The sequence below is a fragment of the Diaphorina citri genome, unplaced genomic scaffold (assembly GCF_000475195.1).
Source record: "Diaphorina citri unplaced genomic scaffold, Diaci psyllid genome assembly version 1.1 scaffold1117, whole genome shotgun sequence".
NCBI lineage: Eukaryota > Metazoa > Arthropoda > Insecta > Hemiptera > Psyllidae > Diaphorina > Diaphorina citri.
The window spans coordinates 48,064-63,622 of NW_007378546.1; the positions used below are offsets into that span (position 1 = coordinate 48,064).

At 36.6% G+C, this 15,559-nt stretch overlaps 2 protein-coding genes across 2 annotated transcripts; both read left to right on the forward strand.

The window, feature by feature from the left end:
* Positions 1-5,108: 5,108 nt before the first annotated feature.
* On the forward strand, positions 5,109-13,898 carry LOC103514290. The gene is made up of 9 exons (XM_026827314.1): positions 5,109-5,241; positions 6,025-6,069; positions 7,189-7,332; positions 7,601-7,757; positions 8,207-8,295; positions 8,679-8,916; positions 11,593-11,754; positions 12,037-12,222; positions 13,719-13,898. The coding sequence occupies exons 2-8, from the start codon at positions 6,065-6,067 to the stop codon at positions 12,190-12,192; spliced, it is 951 nt and encodes a 316-aa protein (XP_026683115.1). The 5' UTR covers positions 5,109-5,241; positions 6,025-6,064; the 3' UTR covers positions 12,193-12,222; positions 13,719-13,898.
* LOC108253005 lies at positions 9,174-10,320 on the forward strand. The gene is made up of 2 exons (XM_017446162.2): positions 9,174-9,590; positions 10,232-10,320. The coding sequence occupies exons 1-2, from the start codon at positions 9,324-9,326 to the stop codon at positions 10,304-10,306; spliced, it is 342 nt and encodes a 113-aa protein (XP_017301651.1). The 5' UTR covers positions 9,174-9,323; the 3' UTR covers positions 10,307-10,320.
* Positions 13,899-15,559: the final 1,661 nt, after the last annotated feature.

A 15,559-nucleotide genomic window follows, 5' to 3' on the forward strand; every position in this document is an offset into this window, starting at 1 on the left:
GCACTCGTGAGTACTGATTCCAATGGTTCTATCTAGTTAAGAGAAGAGATCAGTGGGCCATGTTCTTTTTAGTCTTCTGTTGATTGAGACTGGTTCACGGAAGTCTCGGATCAGCTGGTTTGGATGGTGAGGGATCCGCTTTTGATAGGTAAGTGATCTGTCTTTGATTACATCACTGACAAAAGGAATTTTCAGGTCAGTGTGGATGGTTTTTTGTTTGAAACATAGAAAGGTGCGCCAAGCATGCTTCTAAGAGTTTTCGATTGAAACCTCTGAAGGTTACATCCTTTGTAGTTGGCAGGATGTGGGCCATCACAGAGTGAGCACTGCGCTGGAAGTTGCAGAACTGTGCCCCCGACCGCACTTTACACGTACGCCTGGCATTGAGTACATTGGACAATGTTAGTGGACTTTCTTGGTGGTTCGATTGCAACTTTCATGTTCAGAATGTACTTGAGGTTGTATATGTCTTTATATTGTTGTCTGCTGGTTCCAAATCCACACAGAACAGATTCAGAGGAGTTTTTGTCGTACGATGGGTGATATTCATGATGGTTCTCACCTTGAAGCCTGAATTTTCAATGTCGGCTTTGATGTCTTCGATAGGAATCGAGTAATGGACGTGTCTGATGACGACTCGGTACGCTCGATCTTGCTTGATCTGGTAAGTGTGGAAGATAATGTTGTTGGTGCGCAGGTGTCTCACCAAAGTTCTGTACGCATCTGAAGCCTTTGGTTTTATCTTAACCGTGTTGTTGGCTAGGGTTCTAGAAGTGTACTCTGTTTCTCGAATAACCGTTCCGATGTTGGTCTTCATCTCCTGGTAGTTGATGACACCGTGGATGAAGACTGGTGGCGGAGGTGGAAGGGGACGTGCTGGTTGCTGCGTTGTATTAGCTGAGTTGTTAGTTTGAGATGTTTGAACATCCATGTCCTCGTCTTCGTCTTCATCGTCGTCGTCATCCACTGCAAGGGGCTGATACATGGATGGTGAAATGGTGACTGGGTGGAGAGCAGGATTTGCTTTCTTGACCATCTTGATTTTCATTGAAGTCTCGTTTGAAGGCGTCTTTCTTTTGTTAGGTCGGACTATTTGCCAGCTGTGACCATCACTGTTGTTCATAGGATTGGAGTTTGTGGAAAGGGTCGGATTTGATTGGTGTTGACTGATTCCATCTTGAATGTTGGAGGCGAGACTACTTTGGATTGGTGGGGGAATCAGTGACTGATTATGATAACCGCCACTGGTTGATGAAAGGCAAAGAGTTGAGGCCGACAGCTGAAGGTGCAGGTTGGGTGGGGATAGGATGGGACTTGGTGTCGTGGTCGTGATTGTGGTAGTATAAGGTGTACTACAACTACTGCATGAGATGGCTTGATCTCCGCTGAGATTCATGGTGACGTCATTAGTAGATGCTTTCAATCTGGAAACAGATTGAGAAGAAAGCCAAAGTAAATAATTTGTGCAATTTATTTAATGTAAAATTGAAGAAGAAAAAGCCCTGAATAACTATTAATATTGGTCTGACGTCAAAATTTAGCCAAATGTGGAGCACCAAGTTGCCTTCAGTCCTGAAGCAACCTACCTATCTATTTGAATAATTACTACCAAATGTTATATGCTTACATGTACTTACAGTTTCTGCCACCCTTGAACCCTCGATCTAAAAAGGTAGTCTTGTCAAACAAGGGCATGATCAACACAGAGACAATTGTAAAGAATGGGCTCAATTGGCATGGGGTCCTGCTACTATTGAACCTGACATGCAGGAAGCATCACCAAACAGTCCTGCACTAATCGGAGACCTCATGCAAACAGGGGTTTGGGAACCATCAAGGAGAGTGTTCTTTGATGTTTGCATTGACTGTGTATAGGACGTACAGGAACGGGCCCAAGACACTGCCCTGAGGCACAGAGGCGTTGATTTTATGGTATCTGGAGTAAGAACCATCATGCTTTACTCTGAAGAATCGGTCACTGAGGTACGACTTCAACAGAAGGTAGTGATGTTGTGGTAGGAGTTTGTTTAGCTTGTACAGTAAGCCAGTATGCCAAACCCGGTCAAAAGCGGATGTAACGTCCAAAAAGGCGGCTGAGCAGTGACTCTTTTCCTCCAATAACGTTGACAACACGATGCATCTGTTGAACAGTTGAATGGCCGGAACTGATAATCGGGTACGATGCAATCTGCAGAGTCCTCTGCCATGATTCTTTTAAGAAGTATTCTTTCGAATAGCTTTGATATTGCTGGCAACAAGCTGATCCCACGGTATGATGTAACTTCTTCTGGTGGTTTGTTGGGCTTAATCATTATAATGTCAGCATACTTCCATATTACTGGCCAGTAAAAATGTCGCAACATAGCGTTGAAGATGTGGGTCATCAGAAGAATTCCTCTTTCTGGTAGCTCTTGCAGAATCTTGCCAGTTATCAAATCATATCCCGGCGCTTTGTTCTTTTTAATGTTTTTTAGGGTAAATTTTATGTCGGCGGGTGATATTGGTTTGATTGGCATGGACATCTGACAAGGGGTATCCAAAAACTGCTCTATTTCAGATTGTTTGTCCATATCTGCATTTGCATCAGGAGGGAATGGTTGGAAAACTGAGCTCAAGTGATCTCCGAACATGTTCGCCTTTTCTTCACTGGATCGCCCATATTCACCAGGCGCCTTTTTCAGAGCTGGAACATGTTTCACAGGTCTCTTGAGTCCTTTGGTTGCCGTCCAAAGAGAGTTATCGTTGATGGATAAGGACATTAGGAAGTTCCCAAACGCTTCATTTTGTTTCTTGTGGAGTAGCATGGAGAGTTTCCTGGTAAGTTTGTTGAGGAGTGTTTTGTGTTGGGGATTCCTGTTGGCCTGCCATCTCGATCGTACTCTTCTTTTTTCTGCTATCAGGTCTCGTATTTCCTTAGGAATGTTAATAATTTGCTCTTTTTGTTTGATTTCAGGTGTCGCATAGTTGGCTGCTTCTTGTATGAGTTTTGTCAAGTATTGAGCCGCTTCATCTACTTCATCAGGAGACTTCAGACTTAATCTTAGGTTGGCCTTGTCGTCAATGTACCATTTGAAGGCTTCCCAATCGGTTTTAGGTGTTGTCAGCTTTACTATTTGAGACTTGGCGATCACTTGGGCAGAGAGTGTTAGAATGATCGGCGAGTGATCTGAAGAAAGCTCATCTCTGTTCTCCACATGAATATAGCTGTCTGCAACGCCATTCGTGACAAAGAAGTCAATAACATCTGGTCTCCTGGTGGGGTCAGAAGGCCAATGAGTTGGTTCACCAGTGGATATAATCTTGAAGTTTCCTGATCTTGTAGCATTATAGAGAGCGCGTCCTCGAGGTGAAAGAGTCGCGAGCCCCAGAACGTATGTTTGGCGTTCCAGTCTCCGCCCGCAATGAACGGTTTATCAAATGTGTTGATGAGAGCAGTGAAGTCTTGCGGTTGTATTGCGTGGCGGGGTGGACAATACACAGCGCTGACGGTGATGAAGAATGGGAGAGATTCAATCTTGACAGTGGTTGCTTGTATACTGATTGTTTGATAGTGTGTTGACTCATGGTGTGGTATGTTAGCTTTCACTAGTACAGCAGTCCCACCAAATGATTTTCCATCCGGACGATGAGTCATGTATGTTTTGTAGTTGGGTATGTGAAAGTATGATTGGGAGGTGAAATGTGTTTCAGAGATCAGAGCAATATCTATTTTAGCCTTTTGTGGTTTTTTTTTTTTTTTTTTTTTTTTTTATTTTATCACAGGTAAAATGAAACAATAATTAAAATTAATTTGATTTTGAAATAATAAAATATATTACGATCGAAAGTAGAGACAACTAACTCGAACGCAGGTCATTTGGGAAGTGATTTTTTTTTTTTGCATTTATTATAATTTCTTAAATATTTTTGCCCATGCGAGCCTGTTCGCACTTGTCTTTCGAAAGAAAAATAGTAAATAGTGTCTTGTGTACTGTTTAATAGGAACACTCCTTTAAATTGCATTACCTATTTTGCCTACAGGACATTCGGAAAAAAAAAATCGGATGAAACTCACAAGTGGAAACGGGTTCTAACGGTTCAAAATTAATATTTACATGTATTTTGATAAAATTAAAGTAGTTTTTTTTTTAATTTATTAGGTATTATTATTATTTTTTCTCATAAAAATCGAATAGAGAAAGCCAACCGTTCAGAGAACGAACCTTATTACCTATCACTCTAACCAGCCACATGGTCAGACCGTCTGACGGACCGTCGGAACGTGAGTGGTAGAAAAAATTCAGACACAAGTCTCAGACTATCTGACAGACCTAGGTCTCGAGCTTTTTCAGGCCACGCCGTTCGGACAGTCTGGCAGACCATGGTCTGTGATCTGAGCGTGAGTCGCGTGCACAGAACAGTGCATAACGTAATGCACAAAATAGGAACATTATTATGTAGACTTGGCAACATGGCAAGTTAATGGGCGTTCCTTTTGTTGTAGGCGGCCGTCTATTGCATCCGAATCAGAAATATCAGAATCTGTATTATTTATTTTTCTAGTCTAGACCTCTTGATTAAAAATTTATTCATAAAGACATTCCTTCCGTATGACTTTTCACGGTGGATCATTCAATTTCAATTTTACTTTTAAACGATTTTCATTTTCAATCAAGTTTAAAATCTACACATTTTATATTCGGCTCTCGTGAGGGTGTGGCTTCGCAAAAGTTTTCTTTTCCCAGAACCAAATCAGCTGTTCAATATCCTGCCTGCTGATTCCTGCTCAACTAAAGTCTCAGCTGTTGGCTGCGTGATAAAATGGAATTCCTTTTTCCTTTGGGAAAGATAAATAATAATTAAATAAAAAAGTGCATTGATTTGATTTTAATTCAATTTTGTGATTTTGTGTCTGTATTTTTTTATGTAGGTAGGTAATTTGCGGATAATCTACTCAAGTTCTGGTTTCCTTTCTCTGACGTGTTGTATGTGTGGTATGAGCATCATAAACTATTAGTTTCATTAGGATTTGCAATAGAACTTAGAACAAGTTTAGTGAACTGCAGGATAAACTGAATCTAAAATTTTCCAACTTGGTCTCATCTGGACTCTGCTTGGTAAGTTCCTTTCCTGTTGTATGTGGTATGAGCATCATAAACTATTAGTTTCATTAGGATTTGCAATAGAACAAGTTTAAGTAGTGAACTGCAGGATAAACTGAATCTAAAATTTTCCAACTTGGTCTCATCTGGACTCTGCTTGGTAAGTTCCTTTCAATATGTGTTCTGACATACACCTTTGTACTACTAGCTTATATCGGTCCAGGTTTGAAGTTTGAACATTTGCGATGCATCTGAGTTTGCATACAAGCCCAAAGTTTCAACACACAGACAGTAAATCTGGGTCTGGGGGTGAGAATGGGAGTAGGTAATGTCATTTTTTTGTTTTCCATATCCAGGGAGAAACTATTGATTTGGTGGGTAGGTACTTAACTAACACCTGTGTACTACTAGCTTATATCGGTCCAGGTTTGAAGTTTGAACATTTGTGATGCATCTGAGTTTGCATACAAGCCCAAAGTTTCAACACACAGACAGTAAATCTGGGGGTGAGAATGGGAGTAGGTAATGTCATTTTTTTGTTTTCCATATCCAGGGAGAAACTATTGATTTGGTGGGTAGGTACTTAATATTTAGGTTGGATCATTGCAATGTAGGTTGATAGGTACAATACTTACATTGAGATTGATGTTAGGCATTGATATCTCTTTTATGTGGACAACTAAGTACTTGATCAGTAACTTAATTTCTAAATTCTGCTAGTAGGTATGTCCTTAAGGCTAGACACAGAGTAGAGTGAGAGCATAGAGCATTAAGAATATAGACAGAAGCAATGAATAGAAATGAATTTGGAAAGCTCTCCACTATGTTTTTAGCCTAAGAGGTAAAATTGTTTGATGTTCCATATTAGGATGTCCCTATTCTAATCAAAGAGCCCTAAATAAATAAATAAATTAATACCTAGTGACATTGATTGGTGTTTCAGATGACTTGGATATGCACATCAATGAGGCTATGTCTTTATAATGGAGTAAGTTGTTTACCTTCTCTTGAATCAAACACACACAACCCATTTTTTTATTTTTTTCCCCTGGACCAAACCTCTGACCAAAGAAAATTTGTTTGGTCAGCTTTGATGCTGAATAATAATAAAAAAAATAAATACTTAAATAAATAAATAAAAAAAATGTACCTACATTCAGAAATTTGACTTTTGAACCTATAGGTAGGTACCTTTATTGATTTATTTTTCAATATTCCTGTGTGTAATTTCAATCTTATTGTATTTATCTCTTACTTACTCTTATCAATTGACAAGTGACCATTAGTTCTTATTGTTTCATTCAAATAACAAATCAATTTGCCTAATTGAGATAAGGTGAGAAAAATAACCAAGTTTCAACACATCAACATGCAAAGCCTCTACCCAAGCCCAAAGCCGGATGAGAAAACAGTGTCTCGAAGCATAAATGCTAACAATCTACCGGCATCCCAGATCACTGTTTTTCCAGTCGGCCATGGTAGTTCGGGAGGGAAATGCACTCGTGAGTACTGATTGCAATGGTCCTATCTAGTTAAGAGAAGAGATCAGTGGGCCATGTTCTTTTTAGTCTTCTGTTGATTGAGACTGGTTATGCAAAGCCTTACAAGTGGTTGAGACAGAGTTAATGGTAAGGAAAATACATAGGTGTTCTTGAACTACCTGACCCATTTGAATGACACATTCTATTTGAACCACTTGGGGAGGATATGTTTTTTCGGCTAAATTATAATGCTGATGACCTTGTGTGAATGGCAAAATTGATGAGCTTAAAACTGGTTTACCTTGTAGAAAAAAAAAAACTAGGATGTATAGAAGTAGGTGCTTATATCCACCCTTTCAAGCCCTTTAGTGAATCCCAAAGTATGAAGAAATCTAAAGTTGAAGTCCAAGTGTAAATTTAGTTATCCACACTCTATCTTTTTCAGGGGAAGAAAAAGGAGACATCAGAAAAAGTCTAACTAGGATGTATAGAAGTAGGTGCTTATATCCACCCTTTAAAGCCCTTTAGTGAATCCCAAAGTATGAAGAAATCACCATTGGTACTTCAAACTATCTAAAGTTGAAGTCCAAGTGTAAATTTAGTTATCCACACTCTATCTTTTTCAGGGGAAGAAAAAGGAGACATCAGAAAAAGTCTAAAAAGACCAACAAGCCGAATACCACCACTGCAGCTAAAGTAACCAAGAAACGTAATAATGGTGAATCATCTAAATCAAAAAAGATTGATAGGAAGAGTAAGAAAGGATCAACCAAACTTGTTGAAGTCTCCCTAGATCCCCCATCATTGATAGCAAAGCTCACTTTACCCGGAACCCTTGGTACTTCAAACGAAGTCCAAGTGTAAATTTAGTTATCCACACTCTATCTTTTTCGGGGGAAGAAAAAGGAGACATCAGAAAAAGTCTAAAAAGACCAACAAGCCGAATACCACCACTGCAGCTAAAGCAACCAAGAAACGTAATAATGGTGAATCATCTAAATCAAAAAAGACTGATAGGAAGAGTAAGAAAGGATCAACCAAACTTGTTGAAGTCTCCCTAGATCCCCCATCATTGATAGCAAAGCTCACTTTACCCGGATGTAAAGGAGGAAGAAATGAACCAGCACAGGGAGCTCTGGATTTCTGGAAGTTTGTGGATGCCTACACAAGTGTTATAACTGCAGAAGATATGAATGTGAGTATTGTAGCTGCAGCTGCAACTGGTACCTGAAACTGGACTGCATTCATGAAAGCAACTTTAAAATTAACAATCTTTTTTGATGTCAGCAAATAAATTCAGAGAAAATTAATAGGTACTTAATCAAATTTCTAAATAAAGTCCAATAGGTATAATTTACCTAGGATGTCAGCAAATAAATTCAGAGAAAATTAATAGGTACTTAATCAAATTTCTAAATAAAGTCCAATAGGTATAATTTACCTAGCTTGATGTCAGCAAATAAATTCAGAGAAAATTTATTAATAGGTACTTAATCAAATTTCTAAATAAAGTCCAATAGGTATAATTTACCTAGTTAATTGTGAATTTTAAAGAGAGTTCTTTGGGCTTTGAAAAAGGCAAGATCTAATAATGCTTTGATAGAAATTAATAAAATTCTATCAATTCTGTTTCATTTCTTTCAGTACATCAATCAACTGGCAAATATGTACAGCAAGGAAAACTGTCTCTTATTTAACATTCCGCCCTCCAATGTCTCCTCTAGTTCTTTCCGGTGAGTATTAATACCTCTGTCTAGTCCTAACTATTGCCTAAACTATTCATAATGAGCAGAGACAACCACAATATGATGTTTATTTTTCCAAAATATGACTCTAAAAATATGACCTTTATGACCTTTATTTTCCTCAAATTATTCATAATTAGGTACCTACCTACCTATTGATCTTGATAACTACTTCAATCTGATGATCTGGAGTCAAACCTTTTTAATTAATTGAACCAAGTTTTGGAATTGGTACTATTTTGTGATTGCCAAATTTATAGTACTTACTCCCAAAATATTTCCAACAAAAATCAATTTTCTCCTTAAAAAGAAGAAGGTGTAGATAGTTTGTTCATATGAATAATATACACAACTTTACAATGGTGTTTCAGTTCCCTAAATCTACCAGACAACTGGGTAGAGCGTATTGTAGGAGCTCTAGTAGACCCAGACTTGTTTCCATCTGAAGAAGAAGATCGAGATAGCAAGAGAATAAAGTTCTGTGATCCAAGTGAAACTGCCGGGGTGTTCAGTGATAGGAGTAATTTCCCTGCCTATCTCAATGTAGGACCTGTTTATACGAGTGAGGACGGGGAAGAAATGACAAACTGTGATATGAAATCCAACCAGGTTAGTGTTACATTTTAAGTGGTCCTTCGGGCCGGATTTTTGCAAGTGGTCCTTCGGGCCGGATTTTTGCAACGTACCAACCTACCTATTGATTGGGCCGGATTTTTTCTTTTCTTCGTTTCACTTTTTTCATATTTCATAGCTAACATCATGTAATGATGTAAAGAATGGCATGGTTTAGCAGCTGATTCATAATTAGGTACCTACCTACCTACCTATTGATCTTGATAACTACTTCAATCTGATGATCTGGAGTCAAACCTTTTTAATTAATTGAACCAAGTTTTGGAAGTGGTACTATTTTAATTTTGTGATTGCTAAATTTGTAATACTCCCAAAATATTTCCAACAAAAATCAATTTTCTCTGTAAAAAGAAGAAGGCGTAGATAGTTTGTTCATATGAATAATGCACACAACATTACAATGGTGTTTCAGTTCCCTAAATCTACCAGACAACTGGGTAGAGCGTATTGTAGGAGCTCTAGTAGACCCAGACTTGTTTCCATCTGAAGAAGAAGATCTAGATAGCAAGAGAATGAAGTTCTGTGATCCAAGTGAAACTGCCGGAGTGTTCAGTGATAGGAGTAACTTCCCTGCCTATCTCAATGTAGGACCTGTTTATACAAGTGAGGACGGGGAAGAAATGACAAACTGTGATATGAAATCCAACCAGGTTAGTGTTACATTTTAAGTGGTCCTCCGGGCCGGATTATTGCAAGGTACCTACCTACCTATTGATCGGGTCGGATTTTTTCTTTTCTTCGTTTCACTTTTTTCATATTTCATAGCTAACATCATGTAATGATGTAAAGAATGGCATGGTTTAGCAGCTTTTCCAATGCACTTTTCGCGTCTTATCGCGCTTTTACTCGCTTACCTGTATCTTTGATTTGTAACTTTAACTCAACTGTAATGCACGTTGTACGTGGTTGGTGATTGGTTTTTATTTTAAACCTACTTCACAGTCCCCTCCCCCTTTATTCGGTTTTAAAGTTCATTAGATGACTTGAGAATTAAATGACATTTTTGATTTGCCAACAACTACAATTAACTTACAATGTTGTGATTTTCTGGACTTGGAGTTGTCATGTAGGTACCTTGTTTTGTACTGAATTTTGACTATCGGCTGGAGGTGGGTCTGGAATTTACACCCGAAACATCCAATACAAAACAAGGTACGTGCCAACTTGAAGTCCAGAAAACTACAACATTAATTGTAATAGTTCTTTTGACTTATTATTGACAAATTTTAAACCATTTTATTTTGGCGTTTTTATTTTATTTTGTCGGTGGTTTGCAATGAATGATTTTCAGATAACCGTATTAATTGTTGTGAGCATGTACACCTTTGATTGCCTACACTTACCCATGTCAACACCAGAGGTGTAACACATGTAAGTACATATGTATAAGTACTGTGATCCAAGTGAAACTGCCGGAGTGTTCAGTGATAGGAGTAATTTCCCTGCCTATCTCAATGTAGGACCTGTTTATACGAGTGAGGACGGGGAAGAAATGACAAACTGTGATATGAAATCCAACCAGGTTAGTGTTACATTTTAAGTGGTCCTTCGGGCCGGATTTTTTCTTTTCTTCGTTTCACTTTTTTTCATATTTCATAGCTAACATCATGTAATGATGTAAAGAATGGCATGGTTTAGCAGCTTTTCCAATGCACTCTTCGCGTCTTATCGCGCTTTTACTCGCTTACCTGTATCTTTGGTTTGTAACTTTAACTCAACTGTAATGCACGTTGTACGTGGTTGGTGATTGGTTTTTATTTTAAACCTACTTCACAGTCCCCTCCCCCTATTGGTGCTTTTTTTATAATAGTTCTTTTGAATTATTATTGACAAATTTAAAACAATTTTATTTTGGCGTTTTTATTTTATTTTGTCGGTGGTTTGCAATGAATGATTTTCAGATAACCGTATTAATATTGTTGTGAGCATGTACACCTTTGATTGCCTACACTTACCCATGTCAACACCAGAGGTGTAACACATGTAAGTACATATGTATAAGTACTCTTTGACTCTCATTTACATACATATCTGTTCTTCTAAAAACAAAGTACTAAACAAAAAAATCGACATATTCCTATTTTAAATACCATCATTATAAGCAGTTATACCTCTCAATTTAACAAATTTGCACGTGAAATCTAATCTGTTGTTTTTTTTTTCCGAGAGAAAAATTTCTCCTCTTCTATAAACTTGGGAGATTTTAAACCACATATATTTTGGAGGTTCTTTTTCCGGTGGTGATCTTTTGTAGTTGTGTGAAAATTAGAAAAAACAATCCCATGTTTTATATCAATAGCTTCACATTATAAGCAGTTATACCTCTCAATTTAACAAATTTGCACGTGAAATCTAATCTGTTGTTTTTTTCCGAGAGAAAAATTTCTCCTCTTCTATAAACTTGGGAGATTTTAAACCACATGTATTTTGGAGGTTCTTTTTCCGGTGGTGATCTTTTGTAGTTGTGTGAAAATTAGAAAAAACAATCCCATGTTTTATATCAATAGCCTCACTTTTTTTTTTCATAAAAATCGAAAAGAGAAAGCCAACCGTTCAGAGAACGAACCTTATTACCTATCACTCTAACCAGCCACATGGCCACAATAGCCTCTTTAGCCCGCTATACTAAACCATGATTTCTTTATTCTTCAGGATCAGTCAGATGAAATTTCGCTGGAAATATTCAAGTGTCAGGAAGAGCTCAAGTTACTCTGCAGGGAAAACGCAACACGATTGTCTCAACTCTCGTCTAGAGCTCAGAGGGAATTGGAAAGTCAACACTTGAAACAAAACCTGGCTGTGTGTGAGAATGAGGTAACCAAATAATTAATAGCAAGTCAGTGAGGGAAGCTGTTGATTTTTTAACGACCTTGCTTTGGCTGAATTATTTCTTATTGATGCTGGAATCCCAACCACATTCCCCTCAGTTATATATAAATTTAATGCATTAGCAAAAGCACTTCTGAGTTTTTTTTTACTGAAGTTATAAAGAAACGTATGTATGCCTATTTTGCTCTCGAAATTTCAACTTTTATTTGAGGTTTACTAGTTAGTAGGTGTATTGGTAACATCTAACTTGTTCCATTTACATTCCAGCTAGTCAAGTTAATGCAACAAAAGCACAACGCTCCAAGGCTGAAAAAAGAGACGGTCACTTCTGCGTGGAAAAAATTCCGGGATGAAGAAGCAGATTTGATACAAAGGCGAGAACTGTTGATCGCATCGTTAAGAAATACCCAGGGGTTTCCCTAGGCCCTAGGGTGAAAGCTTTTCCCCGAATAGGATCATTCTTATAGGACAAGGTCTCAGTGTGATTTTCTAATAGGGCAATTTTTTCACATACTTTTCTAATAGGATAAATTTCTAATAAATTTAACTGGATATTTCTAACCTCTTTGGGTTGAAGAACTCTCATTAACCTAAATGAATGAAATGATAATAATGTGCAATTCGAACTGGCAGTTTAGATTTTTCGAGAATTTAAGAGATCATTTTTACTGAGCTATCTTGAGGTATAATTTCTTGATTTTTTTCTCTCGGCTATCGCCCTAAACGAGTAGTGGTTGGTTTGTATTGTACAAATTCGTGTATGAAATTTACGTATTTGCTATTTATTAAATTCAATTCAAATTATCCCTACATCTTCTCTGTCTCTCTCTCTCCCCAATTTTTTCAATACCATTCCAATACTTTTGAAAGTCAAATATGTCATTTTCTATGATTAAGATTGTATTTGTTGTTTAAATTTTGTTTTATTTTATTTCAGTGAAAAGGAAAAAAAAGGTTTAGTTAGAGAAATTGAAAAAAAAAATAAATAAATAAATAAATAAATCAAGATTTAGATTAGACTATGCTGAAAGTAAAAAGGTCACAAAAGTAACTTCTTTGGTCGGTACTGATTGTGAAGACTGTTTGAAGTCCAAGCTCGTGTATGTAAACTTAAAACTTGTGTTTGTATAAAAGTGCTTTATATTTTGATCCACCAACTACTATTTCTCTGTAATGCTCGGATTTTTCTCATTGCTACATGTGTGATAATTGATAAATGCTGATTGAAGTGGTTTTCCTTTTCATATGGAAATGAAATTCAACTTCTCCCTCCATTCTTTCATTTTATTATTGACATTTTTTTATTACGTTTTTTGTTCTATATTTTTTGTTGATATTATACTTACTTTTGTGTTATAACATCGTATGAATTACAATAAATATAGGGTAAATTGATTCAAACTATCCATGACTATTTATTTCATCTATTAAGGTTGCAGTGGTACACTCCCACTTAACGATTACGTCTTTTTTTTGTGTTGAGCATTGTTAAATACTAGCTGTTCCCCGCTTAATAGGTACCACTACACCACAGAAGATGGTCGTCAGTTTATATAAATTCTTGGTCAGTGTGTTGAGCATTGTTAAATACTAGCTGTTCCCCGCTTAATAGGTACCACTACACCACAGAAGATGGTCGTCAGTTTATATAAATTCTTGGTTCTCGTGATCTTGGGTCCAATTCCCGACTGGGCCAAAGTTTTTCATTTTCTATAATGAGTACAAGGATAGTTCTATCTGAGGTTGCAGTGGTATACTCCCACTTGACGAATTTGTCTTTTTTTGTGTTGAGCATTGTTAAATACTAGCTATTCCCCGCTTAATAGGTACCACTACACCACAGAAGATGGTCGTCAGTTTATGGGTAAATATTTCCAAACAGCGTTTTTCTATGTCCTCGTCAAAAAAACACAATTAGAAATTAAAAAATAATTATATGAAACCGTGAGGATCATTCTTATAGGACAATGTCTCAGTGTGATTTTCTAATAGGGCAATTTTTTCACATACTTTTCTAATAGGATAAATTTCTAATAAATTTAACTGGATATTTCTAACCTCTTTGGGTTGAAGAACTCTCGTTAACCTAAATGAATGAAATGATAATAATGTGCAATTCGAACTGGCAATTTAGATTTTTCGAGAATTTAAGAGATCATTTTTACTGAGAGATCATTCTTATAGGACAATGTCTCAGTGTGATTTTCTAATAGGGCAATTTTTTCTCATACTTTTCTAATAGGATAAATTTCTAATAAATTTAACTGGATATTTCTAACCTTTTTTGGGTTGAGGAACTCTCATTAACCTAAATGAATGAAATGATAATAATGTGCAATTCGAACTGGCAATTTAGATTTTTCGAGAATTTAAGAGATCATTTTTACTGAGCTATCTTGAGGTATAATTTCCTGAATTTTTTCTCTCAGCTATCGCCCTAAACGAGTAGTGGTTGGTTTGTATTTTACAAATTCGTGTATGAAATTTACGTATTTGCTATTTATTACATTCCTACATCTTCTCTGTCTCTCTCTCTCTCTCTCCCCCTCTCTCCCCAATTTTTTCAGTACCATTCCAATACTTTTGAAAGTCAAATATGTCATTTTCTATGATTAAGATTGTATTTGTTGTTTAAATTTTGTTTTATTTTATTTCAGTGAAAAGGAAAAAAAAGGTTTAGTTAGAGAAATTGAAAAAAAAAATAAATAAATAAATAAATAAATCAAGATTTAGATTAGACTATGCTGAAAGTAAAAAGGTCACAAAAGTAACTTCTTTGGTCGGTACTGATTGTGAAGACTGTTTGAAGTCCAAGCTCGTGTATGTAAACTTAAAACTTGTGTTTGTATAAAAGTGCTTTATATTTTGATCCACCAACTACTATTTCTCTGTAATGCTCGGATTTTTCTCATTGCTACATGTGTGATAATTGATAAATGCTGATTGAAGTGGTTTTCCTTTTCATATGGAAATGAAATTCAACTTCTCCCTCCATTCTTTCATTTTATTATTGACATTTTTTTATTACGTTTTTTGTTCTATATTTTTTGTTGATATTATACTTACTTTTGTGTTATAACATCGTACGAATTACAATAAATATAGGGTAAATTGATTCATTCAAACTATCCATGACTATTTATTTCATCTATTAAGGTTGCAGTGGTACACTCCCACTTTACGATTACGTCTTTTTTTTGTGTTGAACATTGTTAAATACTAGCTGTTCCCCGCTTAATAGGTACCACTACACCACAGAAGATGGTCGTCAGTTTATATAAATTCTTGGTCAGGATGGGTTCAATTCTTGGTTCTCGTGATCTTGGGTCCAATTCCCGACTGGGCCAAAGTTTTTCATTTTCTATAATGAGTACAAGGATAGTTCTATCTTTATATAAATTCTTGGTCAGGTTGGTTTCAATTCTTGGTTCTCGTGATCTTGGGTCCAATTCCCGACTGGGTCAAAGTTTTTCATTTTCTATAATGAGTACAAGGATAGTTCTATCTTCTTTCAATTTCACCAAAACTTGTACAATATATCTGAAATAGAACTGGAAACTAGTTCTCCAAACATCAAAGTCAAGGACTATTTCTTTTCTTTTTCAAGTTGAAAGTAATCATGGCTCAAATGGTCACCCATCCAATGGCACACCGTGGTGGATAACGATTAACAATAGAAATTTATTTATTGACTTCGTTAGAAAAAGGGTGTGTGCAGTATGATCGACTTTTCTACATGTAGGTAAGTACATGGTTGCAAGAAAGATGAATTGTATAAACGCCGTTTATA

Bases quoted from the DNA above. Each gene is read 5' to 3' on its own strand.
- LOC103514290 (XM_026827314.1), top strand. The intron at 7,758-8,206 runs GTGAGTATTGTA...CATTTCTTTCAG, and splicing joins TAACTGCAGAAGATATGAAT to TACATCAATCAACTGGCAAA. The intron at 11,755-12,036 runs GTAACCAAATAA...TTTACATTCCAG, and splicing joins TGGCTGTGTGTGAGAATGAG to CTAGTCAAGTTAATGCAACA.
- LOC108253005 (XM_017446162.2), top strand. From the start codon at position 9,324: ATGCACACAACATTACAATGGTGTTTCAGTTCCCTAAATCTACCAGAC. The intron at 9,591-10,231 runs GTTAGTGTTACA...AATGATTTTCAG, and splicing joins GTGATATGAAATCCAACCAG to ATAACCGTATTAATTGTTGT.